Below are 27,458 nucleotides of genomic sequence, written 5' to 3'. Positions count from 1 at the left end.
CTCATTTGGATTAAAACAATATTAAAACCATTACTTGTAATATTTTTATCCATTTATGAAACATCCATTTATATTTCTTTTTCCAAAGTGGGTTGCATTAAGTGCAGAGCAATACCCAGATCAATGGGAACAAAGTCACAAAGGATGCAAAGACTGGTTCATCAGGGTACCAAGGAGAAATTAATGATCATAAATATCAGCCCCGTGGCATGCACTTGTGCAAAGACAGAACGAGGATCAATATCTGTATGAGATCCAGAACATTGGAGATCATTAGTCCCATGGGAACAGCTCTGGAGGAAGATCTTTCATCTTCTCCTGGTATACTTCATCAAAGGTTTCTGCTTGTGCCACTGTGAGGTGATTTTTCCAGTCCCCAGGAACACCTGACAAACGTAAAAGAGAGACTCTGGTTAGATGATGTCAGCTCTGCTGACACCAAGACATCTCCTCCTGCACAGGTAGAACACTTACCTCTGCCAAGTCATGATGCAGAAAAGGAAGGCTAAGAGGAAACAATTTCATGCTATGCTAGGTTTCTTCACTTTACTAAGAGTAAAAGGCAAGGAGGGTGAGAGAGCCTTTTCTCTTTTCTCTTTTGGTGTTTGGGCCACACCTGGCAGCGCTCAAGGCTTTCTCTTGAGTATTTGTCTAGGGATCGCTCCTAGTGTAGCTCAGGTGATTTTAGGAGGTGGTGGGAGTCAAAGCTGAGTGACCTTGGGGGCCGGAGCGATAGCACAGCGGGTAGGGCGTTTGCCTTGCACGCGGACGACCCAGGTTCGATCCCCGGCATCCCATATGGTCCCCCAAGCACTGCCAGGAGTAATTCCTGAGTGCAACGCCAGGAGTAAGCCCTGAGCATCGCTGGGTGTGACCCAAAAAGAAAAAAAAAAAAAAAAAAAAAAAAAAAAAAAAAAAGCTGAGTGACCTGAATGCAAGGCCAGTGAATTCTGTCTTGTGATTTGTCTCCAGTCCCTCCTTTTCCTTTAAAATACTGGATTAATATTCTTCAGACTAAGCTCAGTCTGGAGATCAAGGGTCAGTATTTCTATGAAATAATACTTGGAGGTTGGGAGAAATCTATCCCCTTGGCAGGAGGTGCTCCCTTCCCTTGATTACCTGGACACACCTGTGTCCTCTATCTGCTTATAAGGACACAAATCATACCAATCTAAGGCTGGGTCTTACACCTCATTGTGGTAATGACCTCTTACAGACTTTACCTCTAAATCCAATTCTGAAGTACTGAAAAGGGAGAGGGGAATCACTGATCCTTCAAAGACAGAAATTAGCCTGGAACAAGCCTAATCCTACACTCCACAAAATCACCATCCTTCTCACACCAGAACAAAGTATTCTCATCCAGCTGCCAAAATGTTCCCACCTCAACAGCATCAGCTTTCCACTAGTGGCCTGTAAATAGACTTATCTGTTTCCATATACAGCAGTATGAACTTAAGAACACAGTTCTCTTTTCCAAAGGAAAGAATGAGGATCAAACCACAGGTCCCAGAAAAATAGTTGACTATAAGGGTTACAGACAGGGACTAGAGATATAGTACAGCTGTAAGGCATCTGGTCTGCTTGTGGCCCTGCCAGTTTCTATCGCTGGCATCCCACCAGTTCCCCCCAGAACCACTGGGAGTAATTCCTGAGTGCAGAGCCAGAAGTAACTACTGAGCATTGCTGGTCAAGCCATGCCACACTTACCACTCAAAAACAGAGTCGCACATCAAATCCTTCTAGATTTTAAGCATCAACAAAAGCCTCTTCGTCCTATACCCCAACCTTTTGAACACCAGTGTGTACCTAACTTTCCCTGACTCTGCAGCCTTGGGTGACAACCCAGCCAGGCTGAATTTAGAAAAATCTTTGCCTTCCTTCATTCTAGTCACACATTCCTCAATGTGTTTAAACAACAGGTTTGGCAAAGCTGGAATTATCCAAGTATGTGCTGGTGAAACTCTTCATCTTGAGCCCGAGGCTGAGGAATTAATTGAAATTTTTCACACAGAGTGTCGCACCAACTTGTTCCAAGACAAGCTTTCTGCAGAGTGAAAAACCTGCTTTTCTGCAGAGTGAAAAGCCTGGCCTGTCATCCCATCAGATCAAAACTCCTCTTTAGACATTTCCTAGTTCAGAGTGATGAGACATCCCCAATCTGAGTGTCTTATCCAGGTCATTCAGCTGGTCTGATGGTGGTCAGGTATTTGTGAGAACCCATTTTTAAGATGGATATCTGCATGGCAACTTCTGAGGAGAGAGGTCTACTGACCTCACAGAACTCAGATGACCCCAAAGCAGGAATCAGTTTCTGCCAGTGCCTACGTCATAACTATGAGAGATTTTCCACCCAAATCATGGAGAAGAGCAATGATTGATGACTTCTCCGTGCATGAACCCAAACTCTTCTGGTCTCATTCTTGTTATCCATCTGTTGGTGTACAACATCTCAGGCCTAGCTAGGCTTGTATGTAAAAATTGTTTTCTCTTACTGTTACTTTGACTATGATTCCAGTTATGTAACTGACTTTGATAGTTTTCATTGAATAGGTAAATTTCCATATTCTGCCTATGTGGCTAAATATCATTGGTTAGAACATCAAGCTAGTTAATAAAAGGGACTGAACAGGCTGCTCTGGGGCACAACACAACACCAGAGACAGTTTCTGATCCTCCATAAAGTATTTCTTTTGCATGCATATCTCAATGCCTCAGACTGTCTAACCAAACATTACTGCAACATCCATCCATATACACAGCATTTTATTTTACCTTTTCTCATCATGGGTGATATCTTTAGATCAAAAGTTTTACCATCCAGAAGAGAATAGTTGGACATCTTATTTCGTTTCATAGCCTCGAAGGAAGAATTCTCAAGGACTGAATCCAGGGCTTCTGGTCCTAATTCCATGCCCAGAAATTGGCAGATCTTCTGTATAATGCGTTTTGTGTCCTTGAAGAAGACCACATGAGACCAATGATTAGAATGACTAAGATGCCAGAGAGGAGATGATATGGAATAAAACTTACAGAGGAGGGGCAGTAAGAGCAGAAGAGCATTTGGAAATGAAACCCAGGAGCAGGACAGGCTGAAGAAAAATGAAGCAAAAGTGTCAGAGGAAATTCAGGGATGTGAAATAGACAGGTACACCTGATCCCTGAGGGGTGATTCCATGTCCATTATCACTTGCTGCTAAGCAGGGCCCAGAATGAGAGACGTTGAAAAGACTTTAGACACCTGTGGTTAGAGTCATTCAGGACAAGTCCAGACAGAAGTCGACAAGGTGAAAGGGATGGACTGCAGCTGTTGTAGCTCCTTCAAAGCAGTCCAGAAATGCCCCCAACTGAGATTCAAACAATGTACCCTATGCACAATGTCTGTGACTGGATGGGGAACATACATGCACTGACAGGAGATGACAAGGAAAATTATGTATCTGGGAAAATTTTGCTATGACTCTAAGACGTTCCTCCTAGAACTGAGAAGCTTTTCAATTTCCTTTTTCCATGAGTCTTGATTATGTTTCACAAGAAAACTTCGAAAGTGAGAAATAACTATCAGAGAAGTTTTTTCTGGCTGAAAACCTAGTCAGAGGAGAAACAAGAGTGGGTTTTAGGAGGAAATATAGGAGTTAGGGATGCATTGTTGGAAATAGAAAATTCCTGCAGAAACATCTGAGCAACTTTCAAGTTGGTTCCACACAGAGCCCATCATTCATCCCCCCCCATGAGCAGCACACCCAGGGGTGACAACACGGAAGGACCCAGTGCAATGTGACTCTCATGCATCGCCCATCTCTGGGTGGGGCGGCCATGTCTTTTCAATGGTCTCAAAAAGAACAAAGAACCATGGTCATGAGTAAGGTTGTCTGGAGAGTGCTCACCCAAAATGGAGCATCCCTGGCATGAGCTGTCTTCCCCCATGGGGCCTACCATATGTCTACAGAGATGTTGGTTTGAGACAGAGGAGGAGGAACAGGTAATAAGGTGCAGATAGTGTGGGGGTTCCGACCACAAGAACCAGAGTTACCCTTTTCAGCTCTTCATAACTCAACAGCAAGAAGTTCTCCCGATCTCTCAGGGGCATCCAGCCATGGGTATGGTCGAACCACGATCCATAGAGCACTGCAGAGTGTGAAGGCAGAGAAAGGAGTGGGTCCCACACCATGGTGGTTAGGATCCTCTGAATGTCAGAACTCAGGTTATGTTGCCTGCACCTCTACATACTGGGGCTTTTCCTCAGGGTCACTGATTGAAAGGGAGGAAGTGGGCAAACAGTGCTCCAACATCCTAGGGATCTCCTGCCCAAGTCAACTCTGCAACAGTTTGTTTTTTATTATTTTTTGTCATTCTTTTCATTTTTTTTAATTTATTCTTTTATTGAATCACCATGTGGAAAGTTACAAAGCTTTCAGGTTTAAGTCCCAGTTATACAGTGCATGAACACCCATCCCTTCACCAGTGCACATATTCCACCACCAAGAATCACAGTATACCTCCCCCCCACCCCCCACTTCCCCAGCCCCCCACCCCGCCTGTGTAACTGATAAATTTCACTTTTCTTTCACTTTACTTTGATTACATTCAATATTTCAACAAAAAAACTCACTATTATTATTTGAAGTTTCTTCCCCCTAAATTAGGACCTGCTGAAAAGGAAGCATTTGATAATTTGTTTGTTTTCCATTGCTGAGAATGTAGAGATATGAGGTCAAGCGGCCACACTAGCAGCCACACGGTTTTGGATTTCTGCATTTTAGTATTTTAGTAACTAAGTCCAGAGAAATATCTTCCAGAAATTGCATCATTGCAAGCTTGAACCTCTCAGATATTTATTTCCACATATGAGTGCAATCTTTCTATGTCTGTCTCTTTCTTTCTGACTCATTTCACTCAACATGACACTCTCCATGCAACAGTTTTTTTGAGTCTCCACGAAGTTCCAGCCCAGCGACCCAACCACAGATGGTGAAACACAGTAGTGCTTCTTGAATATACTGTCTCATGACTTTGATAATTGCTTTGATCATTATTTTTTCATAGGAAATGATCTCTGTCTATGTTTGTCTGTCTCTTTCGGTCTCTCTGTCTCTATCTCTCTGTCTCTCTCTGCCTATCTGTCTCCCCAATTCTGTTCTGAGAGCTCTGTCTTATATTCAACTGCTGTTTCCCAGGGAATTGTCTAATGTGTCTATGTGATAGTGATGGGCTTTCAGCTCCTTTGATTCAGGAATTTCTCAGCCATGTTTCCTTGGGAAATGACTTTTCTCGAGTGTCATGTGACTTTGGAAGGTCCAGCATCCCCTAAGGGTTACATCCAATGTGTTATACTTTCTTTGTTAGTGTATGGGGGTGGCACACCCTAAACTGATTAGGAATTACTTCTGGATCTGCGTGCAAGGCATGGGGACCCATGTAGAACTTCAGATCACATCAGAATTGGCTGCGTGCAAAGCCAGTTGCTTCCCCGCTGTGGTGTCTCTACTATGACCCTGACTGCACTGGGTTCAGCAGGTGTAGAGCATGTCTGAGCTCTTCTGTCTAATGAATGATGATGAGAATCACTGTGCCTGAGCTTTCTGCTCACACCCTTGTCCTTTGAGAAGGACCCTAAATAAAAGCTTGCTTTATAGGTGAAAATTGGACAAAATGTCTCACTCTCCTATGGACCGCGACATTTTCAGAAAACTACTATGAAACGTGGGCACAAGATTCATTGTTTTCCTCTCACAGCACATTTGAGACTGAAAAGTCACTCTGAGGAGTTTGTTGAGTGTAATCCATATTTATAACCTCATTTTGAGAACATTGAAAAATGACTTAATAATTCACTAAATCATGAATCTGCAAAAACCTTGGACCCAATAATTCTATTTGGCAATTAGACCCAAACTTTGATTTCCTTTTGCAAATTAAGTGGTTATGAACACAGAGATATTTGTATATTGATTGCCTGCCAGGAATTGCACATCAGAGATATGCATTGGACAACGTAGTGTCGATTGAGAAAAAAATAGGCTGGTTTCATTACAGGGAGTCTGCAGATGTCTGACTTTGCCACAGTAACATGGAAACTGATGAACATCTGGCACTCAAGTCTGGGCAAAAAGCAAGCCAAATAGCATGAGGATTTATCGAGGTAATTTGCTTAGTCAAGGTTTATGGGACCTGGAAGTAAAGAATCTTAAAAATATGACATTCACAAATGACTGGAGAAAAGGAGACAAAGAGCTTCTTACTCATTCAGAAAAACCAAATGGATAAGAGCAGGATCAAAAGTACAGTGGGTCGGCCCTTTGTGGGGGATGGGGTGGGAGTGGTAAGAGGAATACTAGGATCATTGGTGGAGGAGAATGGGCACTCATGGAGGGATGGGTAAACGATCACTGTATGACTACAATGCAAACACGAGAGTTCATAAGTTTGTAACTGTACCACACAATGATTCACTAATAAAAAAAATTAAAAATAAAAAAAACAAAAAACCCTCTCCCAGAATATAAAATGAAACTAGAAATGAGGGGAGAAAGGAGAATGATAAGTGAGTTTACAGAAAAACTGGAGCAGACATAGAAGAAATTCCTCATATCTCAAGAACAAAATGTGTGTAATTGTCTAAAGTTCGTAATGAATAATATAATCTTTTTTATTTAACCACCATGAGATACAGTTACAAAGCTTTCATGTTTGAGTTTCAGTCATACAATGATCAAATACCCATTCCCTCCACCAGTGTATAGTCTCCACCACCAATATACCCAGTATATCCCCCGTTTCCAACCCTTCCCCTGCCTCCGTGGCAGACAACTTCCCCCATACTCTCTCTCTACTTTGGGGCATTATGGTATGCAATAGAGATACTGAGAGGTTATCACGTTTGGTCCTTATCTACTTTCAACACACATCTCCCTCCTGAACGATTCCTCCAACCATCATTGTCTTAGTGATCCATTTTCTATTCCAGTTGTCTTCTCCCCAGGCTCATGAGGCAGGTTACCAACTATGGGGTAATATTCTTGACCCTTGTGTCTACTGTCCTTGTGTTTCAGTCTCATATTATGTTATTTTATATTCCACAAATGAGTGCAGTCATTCTATGTCTGCCCCTCTCTTTCTGACTTTCACGTAGCATGATACTCTCTATAACCATCCGCTTATAAGCTAATTTCTATGACTTCATCTTTCCTAGAACTGGAGCGATAGCACAAAGGGTAGGACGTTTGCCTTGCACGTGGCAGACCTGGATTCGATTCCTCCATCCCTCTCAGAGAGCCCGGCAAGCTACCAAGAGTATCCCGCCTACACGGCAAAGCCAGGCAAGCTACCCACGGTGTATTCGATATGCCAAAAAGAGTAACAACAAGTCTCACAATGGAGATGTTACTGGTGCCCACTCGAGCAAATCAATGACCAACAGGATGATAGTGGTACAGTGCTACAGTGCATCTTTCTTAACAGCTGTGTACTATCCCATTGTGCAGATGTACTAAGGTTTCTTTACACAGTCATCTATTATCAGGTACTCGGGTTGTTTCCAGATTCTGGCTATTGTGAACAATGCTGCAATGAACATACAGGTGCAGATGTCATTTCTACTGTTCTTTTATGCACCCTCGGGATATAATCCCAAAGTGGTATTGCAAGGTCACATGGTAGTTCAATTTCTAGTTTTTGAAGGAATGGCCATATTGTTTTCCAAAAGGCTGGGCCGGTCGGCATTTTTACCAACAGTGAAAGAGCATCCCTTTTTCTCCACATCCACACCAACACTGGTGTCTTTTGTTCTGTTGAATGTGTGCCAGTCTCTCGAGTGTGAGATGATATATCATTGTTGTTTTGATTTGCATCTCCCTTGTTTGATGATTAGTAATATAGAGTATTTTTAAGTCCCTCTTGGCCATTTGTATTTATTTTTTGAGGTATCTTCTGTTCATTCATTCTCCCTGTTTTTGATGGGATTATGAATAATATAATCTTTGGGCACTAAAAAATTTCTGGTCTAGTCCTGGGAAGTGAGACAACTAAATATGATTGCTGCAAAATGTTATTATAAATGCACAAACAAGTGCTTCTGGTCCTGAGCCTGTCCCACTGCATCTTTGCCTTTCGAATCCTGTCATCCCAGAGGAAATATTATGCCTGTATCAGTTCCTTCACTTCACTTGCTTACCTGCATCATTCTCCTTCCTTCACTTCCCAACTATCACCAGAATGAGCCTCAGCACAGAACTGTGTCACTTTTGAAACCAAGACAGACCCACATCACATTCCTTTGATGAATAACTATAGGTGTTCTATTTGATGGTTAGTTAGGTTGTTATATCTTGATGGACTCATTTATAATTAACTTGTATCATTGGTGTGAATGCCTATATTCATTTATACTTAATTTGTATCATCAGTGTGAATGAATGCATTTGTTTATAATTAATTTGTATCATTGCTCTGTAATTAGGAATGAGTAGCATAGTTGGGAGGTCAGTATGAGGCAAACTAGCACATGGGCAAGAGGGCATTTTTTGAACAACAGTGAGTTGATAAGTTTGGTTTTCTGGGCATGTGTTTCATATGAGAAAATAGAAATCTCAAAAGATGTGGCTTTCAAATACTAACATAAAACTTTTATATTTTATTAAAAATGGACTATCAAATGGAAAGGAGAATTCCAATTTTGTTAAACTATGAAAAAAGATCAGGAAGAGAACATGACTATTTGTCATATTTGCACCCAATTGTAGTTTCCAATACAGCCAGCAGCTACATCACTGACAAGAAAATGAATAAGTACCTCATATTAACACCAGAAATATTGGATCCTATTTCAGCTATCTCAGACAGATAGCAGGATAACAAAACTAGGAGCAGGGATGTGGCTCAGTAACAGAGCACAGAATTGACATCCTAGCACCTCAAAAACAATCAGGTAGAGGGGCTGGAGCGATAGCACAGCGGGTAGGGCGTTTGCCTTGCACGCGGCCGACCCGGGTTCAAATCCCAGCATCCCATATGGTCCCCTGAGCACCGCCAGGAGTAATTCCTGAGTGTAGAACCAGGAGTAACCCCTGTGCATCGCCGGGTGTGACCCAAAAAGCAAAAAAAAAAAAAAAAAAAACCAATCAGGTAGAAAGGTAGTGATGACAAAGATAATTTGGCTAACATGAGGTGTAAAGTTAGACTAATGACATGAGGGCAGATAGGCATAAAAATCACTGGTCAGTAACATCATTTCTAATGTTCTGTCAGTAAATGCAGAGGACAGTGAATTTCTATACCAAAATCATGAATTATGTTAGAGGAAAATGAAGAAGCCAATCCCATTCCAATTATACCAAAGATTGACAGGAGGTCAAAGACCTGTGCAATTAATACAATATGACATTGATGGAAGGGTGTGAAGGAAACAAAAATCGATTAAAAGACACATGTGTTCTTGGATCACCAGGAGCATTGCTGTGATGGATATGTGCAAAGTACAAAGGGAACTAGAGAATAGTGCAACTCTTTTCAAAATTCCATGACATTTCTGTAGACATAGAAATGTGTTTCTACAATATGCAATGTAGAAAAGGTTCCCAATAATCAGATCTCTCAAAAACAAGAGAAACAAAACTGGAGGCTTCACACACCCTGATTTCTAGTCTGATCACAAAGTTATGGTATCAATATGGTATAGTTCCGGCCTCGAACAGGTATCTCATCTGGTGGGCTCAAGAGAATGCAGACATAATGAAGTCATCAGGCTTTAGTAATCACACAACAGAATCATAGACAGGAGCAGCAAGAGTACAATAATAGCTCAGAAGACTGTAAGATCAGTGTTGGTGTGAAAGTGGGTTTCAGGGTGAAACAGTCTGAACCCAAAATCTGTCTTATGGCAATAACAATCTTTTAGTCAAAATTCGTCCAAAATTTGAGTTTTGATTTTCATCTGGCTCCTCAGGGCTTATTTCTGTTTCTGTACTCAAGATTCATTCCCAGCAAGCTCAGGGAACTATATGGGGTGCCAGGAATCAAACAAAGGTCCGTCATGTGTAAGGCAAGTGCCTCGCCACTCTGTGGTTTCTCTAGCACCAAAATGGATTAAATATTGAATGTAAGATTCCAAACCATGAAAACTCCATATGGGACAAGAGATTATGGGAGCTTGGCAAAGATACACCCCAAGACGTTATGGGAAGTCAGGATTCTTTCATCCAGGTATTGGATGAAAAGCTGACCCCTCAGCTATACCCCCAGGGGAACAAAGGTAGGGAGGACTAATACTGCAGTGTGTCCAATGGTTTCTGAGGCTCGAGTTTTTTGATGTTGCACTCCAGTAGAGAATTAGGACCTAGAAAAATTGGGCTCCATACTGACGAGCTGGGTGCTCATTTGTGGGAAGACATTGAGTTACCATCTGAGTGTAACATGAGATCTCATAAAGGACTCTGACATCCTCCACCCAAATACTGTATTTTACAGTCACTCACCATTTCCTTCGAGGAACCAATCAAAATATTGTTCCATTGATTCTGCTTCTTGAACATAAGTTATGCCTTTCCAGAACAAATGTCCAGACACAATAACATCTCTGGGATTTCTAATGACATAAATCACCTTCAATAGAAGAAGGGGGTAAAAGTTAACCATTGGAATTGAGTTCTATCCTTCCTATGAAATTTCATTCATATTGAGGAGCATCACTTTAGAACATGACCGTGTTTCCAGTGTGCCACAGAGGACATGGACATCCTTGGTGTCTCCCCTCAAACTCGAGCTCCCATGATCACCGAACAATGCCCCATTTACCTGAACCTACGCCCACTGAGGCAATCACCCGTATTCTCTTTTTTTATTATTTTTTAAATTTTATTGAATCACCGTGATATAGTTACAAGCTTCCATATTTGGGTTACAATCTCACAATGATCAAACACAAATCCCTCATCCAGTGCACATTCCCCACCACCAATATCCCGGGTATACCCCCCCTTTCCAACCCTCCCCCTGCCTCTAAGGCAGAAAATATTCCTCATACTCTATCTCTACTTTTGGGCATTATAGCTTGCAACACAGACACTGAGAGGTCATCATGTTTGGTCCATTATCTACTTTCAGCATGCATCTCCCATCCCAACTGGTTCCCCTAGCCATCATTTTCTTAGTGATCCCTTCTCTATTCCATCTGCTTTCTCCCCTCTGCTCATGAAGCAGTCTTCCAGCTATGGTGCAATCCCCCTGGCCCTTGTATCTACCGTCCTTGGGTGTCAGCCTCATGTAATGCTACTCTATACTCCACAAATGAGTGTAGTCCCTCTCTGTCTGTCCCTCTCTTTCTGACTCATTTCACTTAGCATGATACTCTTTATGTTTATCCATTTATAAGCAAATTTCATGACTTCATCCCTCCTGACAGCTGCATAGTATTCCATTGTGTAGATGATACCAAAGTTTCTTTAACCCGTCATCTGTTTTAGGGCACTCGGGTTGTTTCCAGATTTTGGCTATTGTGAACAGTACTGCAACGAATATATAGGTACAGATGTCATTTCGACTGTGCTCTTTTGCATCCTCGGGATATATTCCAGAAGTGGTATTGCGGGATCATATGGAAGCTCAATTTCTAGTTTTTGAAGGACTGTCTATATTGTTTTCCAGAAAGGCTGGACCAGTCAGCATTCCCAATAATGAAGGAGCGTCCCTTTTTCCCCACATCCATGCCAGCACTGGTTGCTTTTTTTCTTTTAAATGTGCCTGTCTCTGTGGCCTGAGATGATATTTCATTGTTGTTTTGATTTGCATCTCCCTGATGACTAGGGATGTGGAACATTTTTTCATGTGCCTTTGGGCCATTTGTATTTCTTTTTTGAGGAAACATCTGTTCAATTCTTCTCCCCATTTTTGATGGTATTGGAGGTTTTTTTCTTATATAATTCTACAAGTATCTTGTATATCCTGGATATTAATCCCTTATCAGGTGTGATCACCCATATTCTTAATAGTAATTTTTATTTAATGAAAAGCCTTATTTTCATTGATCATTTGGGGTGGAAAGGAGTGGGCTGTGAGCACCACATATCATGTTGCTCAGGGCATACTCCTGGCTATGGTTTCAGGGATCATTCCTGTTTAGGCTTAGGGGACCATATTGGGTGCTGGGCACTGAAGTTAACATGGACATGTACAAACTAACACTCTATCTTCTACACAATAGCTCCTGCCCTCTTTGCTCTTTTTTTAAACAAATAAATAAAGTCATAAGTTGCTTATCTTTATTGTTTGATTTGATTTGTAGAGCTTAATACTTCAGGTTTCATACTCCTCAAGACAAAATATTTGCTCTTTTATAGTTTTCTCATTTTCCATTCTACATGTTCACCTCTCTTCTGCGTAATCCAAGAAAACGCCATACAATACAAAATAACTAGGGGTGGAAGGGTAGGGGGGGGGGAGAAGATAGTAGCAGCGTGTCTACAAGAGGCCAGAGCTGGTTGAGCTCTTAAACTATCTGAACAGTGGCCGGCTGCAGTCACAACATTTCTGCCTAGAAATGTAAGTTTCCTTTAATTATTCTCCCTCAAAGAATGTCTTTTGGAACCAGCCTGCCATGGAGCTCTGGCCAGGAATGTGACCCCTGAAGAAGGCTGCGGTGAGGCAGCAGGGGCCAATGCTGGAGGACGCATGGTGGTCATGTGCACTTGTGGAGAGCCTCCACGGGACCATGCTTTGTAACAACAGTTGCACTGTGCTTATAAATTGCACCCTGCTTGTAAATTGCACCGTTCTTTGTAAACAACACCTGTGTGCTTCGAAAACAACTCCTAATAAGGAAGCAGGATGTCTTGCCACGCCCATAATCTGTAACTAGCCTATCAGCTGCAGACATGTGGGCGTAAGCAGGCAGCGAAAGGTATATAAGGGGGTAAGTCACCTGGCTAGAGGTTCCTCCTTGGTCGTCTCTCTCCTCCTCCTCCTCCTCCTCCTCCTCCTCCTCCTCCTCCTCCTCCTCCTCCTCCTCCTCCTCCTCCTCCTCCTCCTCCTCCTCCTCCTCCTCCTCTCCTCCTCCTCCTCCTCCTCCTCCTCCTCCTCCTCCTCCTCCTCCTCCTCCTCCTCCTCCTCCTCCTCCTCCTCCTCCTCCTCCTCCCCCCATTCTGTTTCTTCCCCCTTCAATGGAAAGTCCCTGAATAAATCACAGCAAGAAGGATCTCCAAGCTGCCTGTTTCTTCGCTGGTCGAAGCAGCACGCGACATGCACTATGTCAGCAGGCCGCTGCAGCCACAGCATTTCTATGTGAATAAACGGTGATCTTCAGGTCCAACCTTATACCACCGTGGCGCATGGGCCCTTAAGTAGAGGGGCACTCCAGGTTCCCGTCATGGGGGGCAGGCTCGGTGGCCACAGCTGCTCACTGCCGCCCGGGCATCCCCGCCACACTGCCCCCTGTTCCCCAGATCAGCTCTGGCAGTGGTGGCCAATATATCATATCTTGGAGGAAAATCTTCCTGAGCTCCAACTGCCTAGAGATTGAAGCTGAAGACCTGGCAAGTGCCCCCTGGGAAGGTTCTGCTGAACTGGTTGTGGCCGCCCTACCAGAGTGCCCAACCCACACAGTTTCTGGCCAGGGTTGCTACTACCAATACCCCTGGGGTCCAGATGGTGCAGCACTTATGTTGGTGCAACCTGGACCTGCTGGGCGAGAGCATCAGCAGCCCAATAGTGCCCCTGGGTTTCCTAATCCACCAAAATTTGGTGCCGTGCCTCCGGCCAGACTCCACCAACTAAGGACAAAGTTTTCTGAGAAATTAGGCTGGCAAAATTTGTATGTAACAGCGGTTGCTTTTGTTCATTTGGATGTGTGCCATTCTCTCTGGTGTGAGGTGGTATCTCATGGATGTTTTGATTTGCATCTCCCTGATGATTAATGATGCAGAGCATTTTTTCATGTGCCTTTTGGCCATTCGTATCTCTTCCTTGGAAAAGTTTCTGTTCATTTCTTCGCCCCATTTTCTGATGGGGTTGGATGTTTTCTTCTTAGATAGAGAGGGGAAAACCAAGTAATATGTTATTGGAGATTCTGTGTGGGAAGGGAGATGCGTGTTGAAAGTAGAAAGTCTACTAGAAAGTAGACAGAATGACCACTCAATGCCCCTATTTGGAACCACAACACCCAAAAGGAAAGAGAGATATCAAATTGGAATTGCCCGCTACAGAGGAGGGGTGGGGTGGGGGGGATGGGACTGGGGTAGTTGGGAGGGATTCTGGGTTCATTGGTGGTGGAGAATGGACACTGGTGGAGGCATGGGCTCTTAAACATTGCATGAGGGAAAAGCAAGCACGAAAATGTGTGAATCTGTAACTGTACCCTCACTGTGACTCACTAATTAAAAAATAAATTTTTTAAAAAATTTAGGTATGTAAAATACAGAAATCCAAAACCGTATGGCTGCTAGTGTGGCCACTCGACCTCATATCTCTTACTTCTCAGTAATGGCAAACAAATTATCAAATGCTTCCTTTTCAGCAGTCCGACTTTAGGGAGGAGAAACTCCAAACAATAATAGTGAGGTTTTTGTTGAAATATTGAATGTAATCAAAGTAAAGTGAAATTTATCAGTTACACAGGTGGGGTGGTGGACTGGGGAGGTGGGGAGGAGGGGGTGGTATACTGTGATTCTTGGTGGTGGAATATGTGCACTGGTGAAGGGATGGGTGTTCAAGCATTGTATAACTGAGACTTAAACCTGAAAGCTTTGTAAATTTCCACATGGTGATTCAATAAAAGAATAAATTAATAAATTTTTTAAAAATAAAAGAAATTTAGGTATGGGGTTAGACATGTCCACCAGCCACCTCTGGTGCTGCCATACAAGCTCATTTATTGGTCTTGATCCAGAGACTCGTAAATAAATCTCAAAAGACATTTTTTTAAGTCTCAGTAAATTTTTTTGGAAACAGCGCATAACTGAATCATCCAGTGCACCTTGGAGGGGAGTGAGTTAGCCCAGTGCATTCCCAAACAGAGCCTCCGGCAGCCAGTTGTTCCCACAATACAAAATCGCCACCATCCCCTGGGCCACCATCCCAACATCTAAGGATGGACCTCACCAAGATATTTATCTGCTGGAACTTTGGGTATGGGAGTTTTGTGACTGAAATCTCCAGGCTTTCTCAGAGTCAGAATGGGCTACCTCTACCCAATCCTATGTACTCCCGAAAGCCCTGGAAGTCACCCTCCTGTACTACCTCCCCCGCCACCATGTACATTCTTCTACCGCGTTGCTCCAGACATTCATAAATAAATCTCAAAACAGACAAAAAATCTGCAGAACATATCTTTTAGACCTCATTCTAGCTTAATAATCAGGGGTAACTGGGAGGAAGGTGGGTTAACACAATTTCTGTCTCAAAAGAGCCCCCAGCAGCTTCTTGTGCCTACATATAAAATTGCTGCCATGCCCCCAGAAGGACTCCACTGTCTTGACATGGACCTCACTGAGATATCTGCTGAAAATTTGGCTATGCAAGTTTTGTGACTGAAATTTCTAGGCTCTCTTGGAGTTAGTATGGACTAACTTCCCCCACTACTTTGCTGTAATTCCAAAAGCCCTGGAAGTCACCTCCAACCCCAAAACTGCCACCTCGTTAAAAAATCTCCTCAAGCTGTAACTTCAGCATAAAAATACTGAACTTTATAAACAGGTTTACCTCTCAGTACTTGTATATGTTCATAATGTACAAAAGGAGAGAGAAAATGGAGAAAGAGAGAAAGGAGTAGGAAGAGAAGGAAGAGGAATAAGGGGAGGAGGAAGAGGAGGAGGAGGAGGAAGAGGAGGAGGAGGAAGAAAAGGAGGTGGAGGAAGAGGATAAAGAGAAAGGAGAAGAAGAAGAAGAAGAAGAAGAAGAAGAAGAAGAAGAAGAAGAAGAAGAAGAAGAAGAAGAAGAGGAGGAGGAGGAGGAGGGGGGAGGAGGAGAAGGAGGAGGAGGAGGGTGGAGGAGGAGAAGGAGGAGGTGGAGGAGGAGGAGTAGGAGAAGGAAGAACAAGAGGAACAGGAGAAGAAGGAAGAAGAGGAAGAAAAGGAAGGAGAAGGAAGAGAAGAAGTAAGGAAAAGGAAGAAGAGAAGATGAAGAAGAAGATGATGATGATGATTAAGAAGAAGACAAAGAAGAATAAGAGGGGGAGGAGAAAGAGAAGGTAGAGTAGGAGGAATAAGAACAAGAGGAACAGGAGGAGAAGGAAGAAGAAGAAAAGGAAGGAGAAGGAGAAGAAGAAGGAAGGAAAAGGAAGAAGAAGATAAAGAATAAGAAGAGGAGGAGGAGGAGAAGGAAGAGTAGGAGGAGTAAGAACAAGAGGAACAGGAGGAAGGGGAAGGAGAAGGAGGAGGAGAAGTAAGGAAAAGGAAGAAGAGAAGAAGAAGAAGAAGAAGAAGAAGAAGAAGAAGAAGAAGAAGAAGAAGAAGAAGAAGAAGAAGAAGAAGAAGAAGAAGAAGAAGAAGAAGAGGAGGAGGAGGAGGAGGAGGAGGGGGAGGGAGGAGGAGAAGGAGGAGGAGGAGGTGGAGGAGAGAAGGGAGGAGGAGGTGGAGGAGGAGGAGTAGGAGAAGGAAGAACAAGAGGAACAGGAGAAGAAGGAAGAAGAGGAAGAAAAGGAAGGAGAAGGAGGAGAAGAAGTAAGGAAAAGGAAGAAGAGAAGATGAAGAAGAAGATGATGATGATGATTAAGAAGAAGACAAAGAAGAATAAGAGGGGGGAGGAGAAAGAGAAGGTAGAGTAGGAGGAATAAGAACAAGAGGAACAGGAGGAGAAGGAAGAAGAAGAAAAGGAAAGGAGAAGGAGAAGAAGAAGGAAGGAAAAGGAAGAAGAAGATAAATGAATAAGAAGAGGAGGAGGAGGAGAAGGAGAAGGAAGAGTAGGAGGAGTAAGAACAAGAGGAACAGGAGGAAGGGGAAGGAGAAGGAGGAGGAGAAGTAAGGAAAAGGAAGAAGAGAAGAAGAAGAAGAAGAAGAAGAAGAAGAAGAAGAAGAAGAAGAAGAGGAGGAGGAGGAGGAGGGGGGGAGGAGGAGAAGGAGGAGGAGGAGGTGGAGGAGGAGGAGTAGGAGAAGGAAGAACAAGAGGAACAGGAGAAGAAGGAAGAAGAGGAAGAAAAGGAAGGAGAAGGAGGAGAAGAAGTAAGGAAAAGGAAGAAGAGAAGATGAAGAAGAAGATGATGATGATGATTAAGAAGAAGACAAAGAAGAATAAGAGGGGGAGGAGAAAGAGAAGGTAGAGTAGGAGGAAGAAGAACAAGAGGAACAGGAGGAGAAGGAAGAAGAAGAAAAGGAAGGAGAAGGAGAAGAAGAAGGAAGGAAAAGGAAGAAGAAGATAAAGAATAAGAAGAGGAGGAGGAGGAGAAGGAAGAGTAGGAAGAGTAAGAACAAGAGGAACAGGAGGAAGGGGAAGGAGAAGGAGGAGGAGAAGTAAGGAAAAGGAAGAAGAGAAGAAGAAGAAGAAGAAGAAGAAGAAGAAGAAGAAGAAGAAGAAGAAGAAGAAGAAGAAGAAGAAGAAGAAGAAGAAGAAGAAGAAGAAGAAGAAGAAGAAGAGAAGAAGAGAGGAGGAGGAGGAGGAGGAGGAGGAGGAGAAAAAAGAAGAAGAGGAGGAGGAGGAGGAGGAGAAAAAAGAAGAAGAGGAAGAGGAAGAAGAAGGAACAGCAGACTGCTGTTGAGGCAGTCTTGGAGTGGGTGAGAAACTGGGGAAATTGGTGAGAAATGTACACTGGAGAATGGATGGGGACTGGAACATTTTATGACAGAGGGTCGGTCATAAATAGCTTTGTAATGTTCTATCTCATGTTGATTCAATAAATATAAATGTATATAAATAAACAAGAAGGTTTGAACAAATATAAAAATTTAAAGAAACAAAAATAATAAAATAACTAGTGGGAGGAAAAAATTTTCTATTTAATTTAATTGAAATTTAATTAAATTCAGAACTTTAAAAACACACAAAAGAATTAACTCCTCTCCAGAAACTGAGTGTTGGATGAAGGTAAAAGGATATATCTGATAATTTTTCAGTATCCGTATTGCAAACTGTAAGGCCCAGGTGAGAGAGAGAGAGAGAGAGAGAGAGAGAAGAAAAGTGCCTGCCTGCCATAGAAGTAGGCGCTGGGGTGGGGGAAGTGAAGGAAACTAAGAATATTGGTGGTGGGAAATGTACACTGGTAAAGGGACAGGTGATGGAACAATATACGACTGAGACCTATTAATAAAAAAAAGGATTAGCTCATCCCAACAGAAGTATCAAAGATGCCCAGTTTGGATCTCCATGTTACCATCTGCCAACATTGACACTCAGAGTTCCCTGAACTGAGTTTGGGAGACAGAGGGCTTTCCAGCGATACATAGATCGGAAAACCCCAGAAACCATTGAACCATTCACTTCCTTGTTGCTTCATTCCATGACAAAATGAGGGGATTGTGAGTTCAACGTACATAGAAGAGGCCCAGAGAAGAGAGGCAGAGATGCTCCCGTCTATTCATGGACTCACTCTGCACCTTCCTCTACTGTTCATCTCAAACTAACTCCTGTCTACAGATACACAGTCAATTGATTTTGGATGCAATCCCTGCGGGTCACCCGTCATCCCCATGAGATCTCCATTTGGGTAATTATTGGACCACTGTGCACTCACCTTCACTTTGGCATTGAAGAATGACTTAGGCAGGAATTGGATTGGAAGGTGGGAACGCATAAATCGTGGACCTTTCTCATCCTTTAATACCTTAAACCCACTCGCTGTCTCTATCCAGGGTAAACGGTCCCAGATTGGTACAGACTGAATCCACTTGGGATCACCTTTGCAATGAATCAGGGAAAGAATCTCCACCATCCAGTGTGTTCCTGAATAAAGGACAGAAAATAAAGATCAGGCATATTTCTTTGACTTTTAAAATGTACTAAATATGGGACAATAAAGACATCATTTTCACATGTGCACCACATCTCTATCAAAAAGAATTGAGATCTGAAAGCAACCAAATTTCCGCAAACAGATAAGTGGAGGAAAAAGATGAGGACTGTACAGACAGTGAGGATTCTAGTTATCTGAGAAAACAGAGGAAGTTCAATTCTTCTCATCTAGTGAGGGAGTAATGAAAAAAATAAATACCAGGTGATCTAACTGATAATGGTCAATCAAGAAAATAAAAGGAAATAAAAGAGATGGTGTCCTGGGAAAACTACCCCTTGGCCTGTGGTCACAAATTTGAAGTTACCAAGGGGCAGAAAGTGAGCAGGTGTGCAGGATGTTGGCAGTTTGGTGCTAGTTTGCAGTGGTGCAGTGTATCCCTAAACAGAAACATTTATGCTCTTGAAACCCTTTGATACCTCAGTAAGCAAAGAAACAAGCAAATGTCACAGTCCTTGGACATACCAGGAGTTCTCTGCCCGTTTTCCCTGTGAGAAGCCCATCCCCAAAGTTTTCTTTGTAAGAAGTCTTGACTTACTGTAGGATAACATAGCCTCAGGGAGTTTAGGTGTATTGGGTAATTTCCATCACTATGCTCCCATTCCTCTGTGTTTATTTGTAGCTTCTTTCTTAGAGTTCTGTTAACTTGTATATATTGGTTTTTTCTTCTCCTTGAGTCCTTTGCATGGTTTATTTAGAGCCATGTCCTTTTGTATGGACACAGGAAGACTTAGAAAATGCTATGCTTTTGTAACCTGGGAGTCATTTGACTCTACATGATATTTTCCTCCTGGGCATCTGTTCTCTTGACCTAAGCCTCAGTTGCCCTTACTTCCTAGCATCCCCAAAAGCAGGGTCCCATGAGGGACGGGACGGATCCAGGGCAAGCAGTGAGTTGTGTGCTACCCTGGCATCGAGATGGGCCTGACCAATGTGCCTAACCCTTAACTAAAAGTTAAGAGCCTGGTCATGAACAAATGCTGTCATGATCCAAACAGTGATAACTAGATTCGGACCCTGCTAGGGTTAGGAATGATTAATCTGGCCTGAGTGCTGTAGTCTGAGTCTGTGACAAGATGTTGCCAGGAGAGCTGCCTTGCAAGCCTCAATGTATCTCTTGCTATGTCCATACAAAAATAACTAGTAATATGATGTTAATGAGTGTTTGGACTAAGGGAAAGGAGAAAAACACCTTAAGAGTCAGGAAGGGCTTTGGAATGCCCCTAGGTTTTGTTCCCTTTGAAGCTGGTGGCCCTCAGTAAGGGCTTTCTTATGTTGATTTTGCTACCTAGCTGTGTGTAGCCTAGAGGGCAAGGTGGGAGAGACAAGTACGGGGAGAGACTAGTGAAGGAAGATCAAGTAGTAGAGGCAGAGCGAGGATGGAGCTAGGAGAGCGGGAGATGAGAAAGATGGAAGATTGAATAAACGACAACTAATCAGCAACTAGCTTGGTCCTCGTTCTTCATTCGCCTGTCCTTGGCCAACGGCTGTCCCGATCCAGCCCATACACAGCGGTTCCAGACCACATAACGTGGGCGGTGAGACAGAGCCGCCCGGAGAGCCCTCAAGTGCACACGTTCTTCAGCTTGCATAGTTTTTTACAACTTACAATAAGGAAATTTATACCCAGGTATAAAATACTTTCAAGCAGGACCTTTATACACAGTTCATATGAACACTCCCTTTCCCCTCCTACCAATTCTTTTTTTTTTTAATAATGTGGGAGTATTGTTATTTATTCAGCCATTGATTGACCTGATTGAACGGGGCATGAACTCCACATGACTTTTTTTATTCTATTCTGAATGTTAATTTTATTATTTTATTTCCCCCTTATTTTTGATTCACCATAAGATACATCACAAAGCTTTTATGTTTGAGCTTCAGTCATACAATCATTGAATGCCCATCTCCTCACCAGTGCACATTTTCCACTGAAGAGGAGGGCAGGTTAAGGGTTAAAAACTCGCTTCTGCTAACCGCTGAATTTGCCTTTGTAACTGCTTGGCTGCTATGAAAGATGTTTTTGAGACCTACCACTGGGCAGGAAACAGTCACCAAGTGGGCCAACAAATTGCTTTAGGAACTGTAAGCAAACATTTGCAAAGAAACAGTTAACAATTAACAAATGTTGAGATTAGCAAATTAAGTGATATGTGTGATCCCCTTTGATCCAAAAAGTGTGATCCCATTTGTTCCAATATGTGTGATCCCCTTTTTTCCATAATGGTACAAGAACTGCTTGCTTTTTGACTTCGGGGCTCTCAGCCCTGCCTGCTCTCAGGCACGCTGCAGGGTCCCAGCATGTTGGCTTGAATAAACCACATGTATTTGCAGAAAGAGTTGTCTTGGTCTCGTTCCTTCGCGCCTCCCCTGGGTAGAGGTCTGCTCGACCCTAACATTACCACTAAAATCCCCAGTATTCCCCAATCCACCCCCATTCCAACCATTCCCCTGCCTGTGTGGCAGACAATCTTCCCTTATTCTCTCTACATTGGCTATATCCAATATTTTGACACCAGCTCACCACCACTCAAACCAATAAAGGGGAATGCTAGACTATTTGTTTTTTATTGCTTGTTATGGATAGAATATAATGTCCAGGAAATTCCGTGTCATTCTCTTCTGGGACATTGAGTTTATAGTCTCTGGGTCTTGGCCATTGAAGAGATTACATGGCACTAGGGGCACTTTGTAGGTGTGATTGCCAAGCTACTGTGAAACTGGGAACATGGCGGGGGGAGGCTCAGTCCTGATCCAAGCGAGCCTGGAGCTCTCAGTCATGGGTTCCCTCCTACCCCTGCACTACAGGCCCTAATTGCATCTTTTGATCTCTTTAGAGATTTATGGGTCTCTGAAATAAGGCCAATAAATGAGCTTATATAGAAGAGCTGGAGGTGGTTTGTGGGTGTGTCTCCCGCATACCTAACTTTTGGCCATTTAATTTCTTGGTAAACTTGGCCCCAAGTTGTTTGGGTCTGGCCAAAGGCACAGAAGCAATTTTGGGGTATCTGGAAGTCTAAAGGCACCATTAGGCTGCTGATGCACTCAGGTACAGGTTTACCTCCTGGCAGCACCATACCCCCCTGCCTCCAGTTCTTAACCACCACCCTTCTGCATCTGTTTCCCTGAGCTTCAGAACTGCAGGTACCCCTCTTAAGCATACGAGTATGATAGTTTGTCCTTGTAGGACTACTTTTTTGGGCTCAATAAAGTCAGCTGGACACAATATTCAGTTGAGAACACCCAGAATCTCATGGCTGTTTCTGAACTTTACTCCTTAACACATTGAAGCAGATGATCTTGGATGTTTGTGCTCCCATTGCCAAGGCCTTTGCTCTCTACTTTGACTTTGCCTGATTTCTGTGCCTAAAGGCCTCTTCTGAACACTTGCCCTTCTCAGACCGCAGCCTCAGTCCTCACTGTGTTTCCTCTCCCTCGTACCAGGCACTGGAGGTACCTAGTATCCCAGCATCACAGCTTCAGGAACAACCTTGGAAGAGATGCAAGCCAGGATAAATCTTGGGAGTACACGCATCTTTTGACTGAATACTATGGGGCTCCTTTAAGATGGGGACAGGGATGAACCGAGAGCCGCGGCACGAGAAGCAGAGCCTCCGCGCCTACTGACTGTGATCCTGAGGTCTCCTAACCCATTTTGGCACCAGAGCGGATGCTTGAGCCATGCATTTTGACTGTGAACTGAGCTACAACCTTGTGCAGCCCGGGGAGGGATTTTTTTTCCCTCTCCACCCCATTTTTCTGAGCAAAAATGGCGGCAGCGGCAGCAGCCATGCGGTGAGAGCCACCCTCTAAGACCCCTCCACCAGGAGGTAGGACTTTCTTTAGTGACATAGCCTGTAGGTGGTCCTGGGAGGGGGGGGTGTTCCCGGCGCGCCTTCCACCCAGAGATGAACCGAGAGCCGCGGCACGAGAAGCAGAGCCTCTGCGCCTATTGACTGTGATCCTGAGGTCTCCTAACCCATTTTGGCACCAGAGCGGATTCTTGCAGCCACCCATTTTGATTGTGAACTGAGCTAAAATATTAGAAACCCAAAACCGTGCGGCCGCTATTGCGGCTGCGCGGACTCAAAGTCTTCACTCTTACCAATGAAGAGAAATTATTAGATGATGCCTATTCAGCAGGCCTGATTGTTGGGGAAAATTTCCAATCAATAATAGTGAGTTCTGTAGAAATAAGTACCAGGAGGTTGACTCCATGGCTTCGAGGCTGGCCTCACGTTCCGGGGAAAGGTCAACTCAGAGAAGCGATCACCAACTACATTGTAGTCGAAGGCCATGTGGGGGAAGGGAGTTGCGGGCTGAATGAGGGCTAGAGACTGAGCACAGCGGCCACTCAACACCTTTATTGCAAACCACAACAGCTAATTAGAGAGAGAAAACAGAAGGGAATGCCTTGCCACAGTGGCAGGGTGGGGTGGGGGGGAGATGGGTTTGGGGAGGGTGGGAGGGACACTGGGTTTACGGGTGGTGGAGAATGGGCACTGGTGAAGGGATGGGTTCCCAAACTTTGTATGAGGGAAGTATAAGCACAAAAGTGTATAAATCTGTAACTGTAAAAAAAAAATCAATGGTTTTTAATAAAAAAAAATAATAATAATAGTGAGTTCTGTATGGAAATATGAAATGTACTCAATATATAGAGAGAAAAATGGGAATATCATTAGCTACTTAGATGGGGGGTGGGGTGGGAGGGGGGTGTATTGGGGTTCTTGGTGGTGGAACGGGTGCACTGGTGAAGGGATGGTGGTTTAATCAGTATTTGACTGTGACTTGAACCTGAAAGCTTTGTATTTTTTTCTTGTTTTCACGGTGGTTCAATAAAATATTTCTTTAAAAAAAAAAAAAAAAGATGGGGACAGGCCAAGTCCCCTCCCTGCTGAAGCCCCAGCATCTGCACCCATCCCCCAGAGCTGGAGTCATGCAAAGGACCCAACTTTACTGCTTCACAACTCATCTCTGCAGAGATGCCAGGGTATGAAAATTCCAGGTACCTGGTTTTTTGGCCTGAAAACTCTTGGTTCTTCTTGAAGTGTGGAAAAGCAGCCTCCCCACACCCTACTGAACTGCTGGAAGCCTTATAAGCAACATCCAAATCCCACAGTCACTTCCTTATAAACAAGGCCCACCTTTAGAGTCTCAGGGGAAATGCAATCCAAGCCAAGGTGCTGAAAACAATCAGCCCAATTCTACAGATCCTAGAATTCTGGAGTGTGCTATCACACAGGGGGCTGAGTGACCCCTCCAAATTCCACAATGTGAACAGCCCATTAGAGCACACCAAATTAGATTGGAAAGCAACATAGAAGTCAATGAAGCTCAGTTTGAAAAATCAATAACAGAGAAGCTGTTAACTATCAACAAACAACTTGGTAAATCCTCAGACAAACATTTTGACCCCATTGTAAGACATAACAATTTTCACAAATTGAGAGACACACAAAAGAATCTCAGAATTAAGTTGCTCACTGCACAGATGTTTCCGGACTTTGTGCCAAGCCAATTTCACTGGGGCGCCTCAGACGGGAGCAGGCACTGTCCCTCCACCTGCCTCCTAAGAATCCCAGCAGCCACCATGTTCCAGAACGCAATAAAAAGCCCAGGTAATCGGGATTAATGATGGCAAGCTTCAGACCTCAAGGGATAGGGAATAGGCTGGCCCTTCCCATCTCCCTGCCCCCATGGGACCTTGGATGTCATCCCCATGAGCTGTCTCCAGTGACTATTTAAGCTCATTAATGGCCATGATCAGAGACACACAAAAGAATCTCAGAACCAAGGAGCTCACTGCAGAGATTTCTCAAGACACTAATTTTCTAAAATTTTAGATTTCTAGGAGTGCGAGGTCACTCTCAGGGCTGCGCAACATCCTGTGCTATTCATAGCAGGCAATATAAATGGGTTATCTAGCGTCTCTGCCTGTTTGGCAGTTTTGAGTGGTGGTGGTAAATTCAAAATGGTGGTGGTGGGAATGTATGATGGTGGTGGGACTGGTTTTGAAATAGTGAATGTAATCCATTATTGTGAAAACTTTATGAAAATTTAAAAGATTATAAACCAGGGGGCGTGGAGTGATAGCACAGCGGGTAGGGCATTTGTCTTGCATGCGGGAAACCCGGGTTTGATTCCAAGCATCCCATATGGTCCACCAAGCACCACCAGGAGTAATTCCTGAGTGCAAAGCCAGGAGTAATCCCTGGGTATAGCCGGGTGTGACCCAAAAAGAAAAAAAACTAAAAACAAATTTTCACAAATTTGTTACTGCTGCATTATTTGCTAATTCCATTAATTATTAGGTTGCAGCAAACAACACAAATCAGTTTATTTTTTGCCTGCTAAAGGGCAGCCTTCATAGGGTTGGGGGAGGGAGTCTAAGAACTATGGTAGAGGGAAGGTCACAATGGTGATGAGATATATTTGAAACACAAATGCCTCAAACAACAGTATTATGAACAACTCTGTGAACAACGGTGTCTATATAAATCTTAAATAGAAAAAACTAAAATAAAAAAAAAACAATGAATAGCATCCGGACAGTGGTGTCAGCACAATGGGCTAGATCAAATGTCAGACATGCTTGAGGCCCTGAGTGAAAAACTGTGTGAAAAACCCTAGCCTGGGAGAGTCTCCCAGATTCCTAGAAATACTATGATTCCCACCAAAGAAATAACACCCTCATCCTTCAACTAACTCACTCTTCCAGACCCTTCATTTCCTGACCACTGCTCATGTTTATATCTTTCCCTGAAAACAACCTGTTCAGTAAACAGTTTTACATGCATTCTTTAAGATATATATACATATATATATATAAAACACCATGATTTACCATGTTGCTCATAATACAGCTGTTTTAGGCATTAGATGTTCCAACACCATACCCTGCCTACCTCCAATGTGACCTTCCCCTCCACCAATGTCCCTGATAACCCAGTCACCATTTCAACCTACCCGCTTAGGAAGTACAATGACTTTAATTCCTATGGTTTGTTACAACACAAACGCAAATGAAATTATCCAAACTTAGGTAAATAAAAGTCAATTGGTGATCACTGTTATAATTTCATGATGGTACTACTGAATCATTGAGGATTTCCTGAGCAGGTTTGTGCTAGTTGATCACATTCATTCTTAGCATCTCAATTTATTTAATTTTTTTATCATGAGTTATTTCATTCATTTACTTAGGCACTATTGATTTTAAAAGAGATAGTGTGCCTTCTCCATCCCTGAACAACACTTGTTGCAAGACACAAAGCCAAGGACTAAAAGGCCATACCTTCTCTCACTAAGACTTTTGACTATTTTACCAAATTAATTCTATCTAGACTAACTCTACTTTAGGTTTTTCTGACTCCTATCTTTTCCTTTCTACATCTTGTTCAATCCCTCAATACCAACTTCCTACATTCTACAACCTTAAACGTCTTCTCAAATCAAAGATCAACTAATTCCATCTGTTCGTCTGATTTTCGTTTGATAACACATCCATTAGCTTATTTTCTGGAACATTTATATTTTGGAGGGTTCTTAACCCTGCAATGCTTGAACTTGGGTAGACTGCACTTAGCATCTCAATTTAGTTGGGACTTTTCTTCTCTTTAAATTGTCTATAGTTCACAACACGAAGTGAATTATATACTTAATTCTGATTATATTTTATCAGAGTATAACTGAGAAATAAAACTTTCATATACTTATGGCATATGAACAGATGGCAAAACTATGTATAGCATGTAGAAATGAGGCTACAATCCAGCTAATCAACAATCAACCTCCCCCTCTAATCTTTGATGAGATCCTGGTGGGCTATCTCATCCTGTTCTTAGTCAAAACACCTTGTAGGAAGCCATTTTACAAGCCTGGCTCTTATCTTCTAGTCAAGGGGAGGCTTACTTGGGATTCCAATATAACAAGGTCGCCACTGCTGACCTTACTGATCTTATCATTTCGCCATTTGTTTCTCACTAGCCAACACCCATGCCTGATCTGCATTTTACTACTGTTCGTATGGGGGTCCAAGCACGCATACAATACCACCTCCTCCCAGCAGAGAGGTATAAGTATTGTAACTGCAGTAGAATAAACTCTCTCTCTCTCCCTCCTCCTTCTTCTGGCTCTGTGTCTGTTCATTCGGCTGCATCCCCTCCTTAGCCCCACGAACGGTCCTCCCTGCTGGACAGGACGGAACCCCCACACCACGTGACACAGACTTAGGATTAGTCTGTCTTATGGGCTCCTGTAGAACCATATAGCCCCATCTGACACCGTTAGAATGTCTCTGTTCCAGGCCACGTCCAGTTCTCTGGACACTGGTGGTCAGGCCTATAGAAAGTCTCTTCTTTCCTTAATGTTCACAGGCAGAGCCACAACCTGTCTCTGCACCTGCTCCAGTTGCCTTACCTGATTTAGGGTAGGTCATCAGCAAGACATCTTCATCTGTAAACAAAAAATGATGCCACTCTTCTGTCATGAAAGCAGGTGTGAAAGACACGGTCGGGAATAGTACACC

At 43.2% G+C, this 27,458-nt stretch overlaps 1 protein-coding gene across 1 annotated transcript; it reads right to left on the bottom strand.

The window, feature by feature from the left end:
- Positions 1 to 273: 273 nt before the first annotated feature.
- On the bottom strand, positions 274 to 27,458 carry LOC101555797 (sulfotransferase 2A1-like). The gene is made up of 6 exons (XM_004607791.2): positions 27,350 to 27,458; positions 18,650 to 18,858; positions 10,473 to 10,599; positions 4,034 to 4,128; positions 2,776 to 2,956; positions 274 to 386 (listed from the first exon to the last, which is right to left on the bottom strand). Exons 1-6 carry the CDS (start codon positions 27,417 to 27,419, stop codon positions 274 to 276), a joined length of 795 nt encoding a protein of 264 aa, XP_004607848.2. The 5' UTR covers positions 27,420 to 27,458.

The sequence above is a fragment of the Sorex araneus genome, chromosome 8 (genome assembly GCF_027595985.1).
Source record: "Sorex araneus isolate mSorAra2 chromosome 8, mSorAra2.pri, whole genome shotgun sequence".
NCBI classification, from domain to species: Eukaryota; Metazoa; Chordata; class Mammalia; order Eulipotyphla; family Soricidae; genus Sorex; species Sorex araneus.
The sequence above is the reverse complement of the archived record's forward strand: the minus strand, read 5'-3'. Positions and strand labels throughout refer to the sequence as shown.

What these genes read in the sequence shown, in the direction of transcription:
- LOC101555797 (XM_004607791.2), bottom strand. Translation starts at nt 27,419, where the DNA reads ATGACAGAAGAGTGGCATCATTTTTTGTTTACAGATGAAGATGTCTTG. An exon ending in GATGACCTACCCTAAATCAG is followed by an intron (nt 18,859 to 27,349) that starts GTAAGGCAACTG and finishes TCCTTTATTCAG; the next exon opens with GAACACACTGGATGGTGGAG. An exon ending in ATCACCCATGATGAGAAAAG is followed by an intron (nt 387 to 2,775) that starts GTAAAATAAAAT and finishes TACGTTTGTCAG; the next exon opens with GTGTTCCTGGGGACTGGAAA.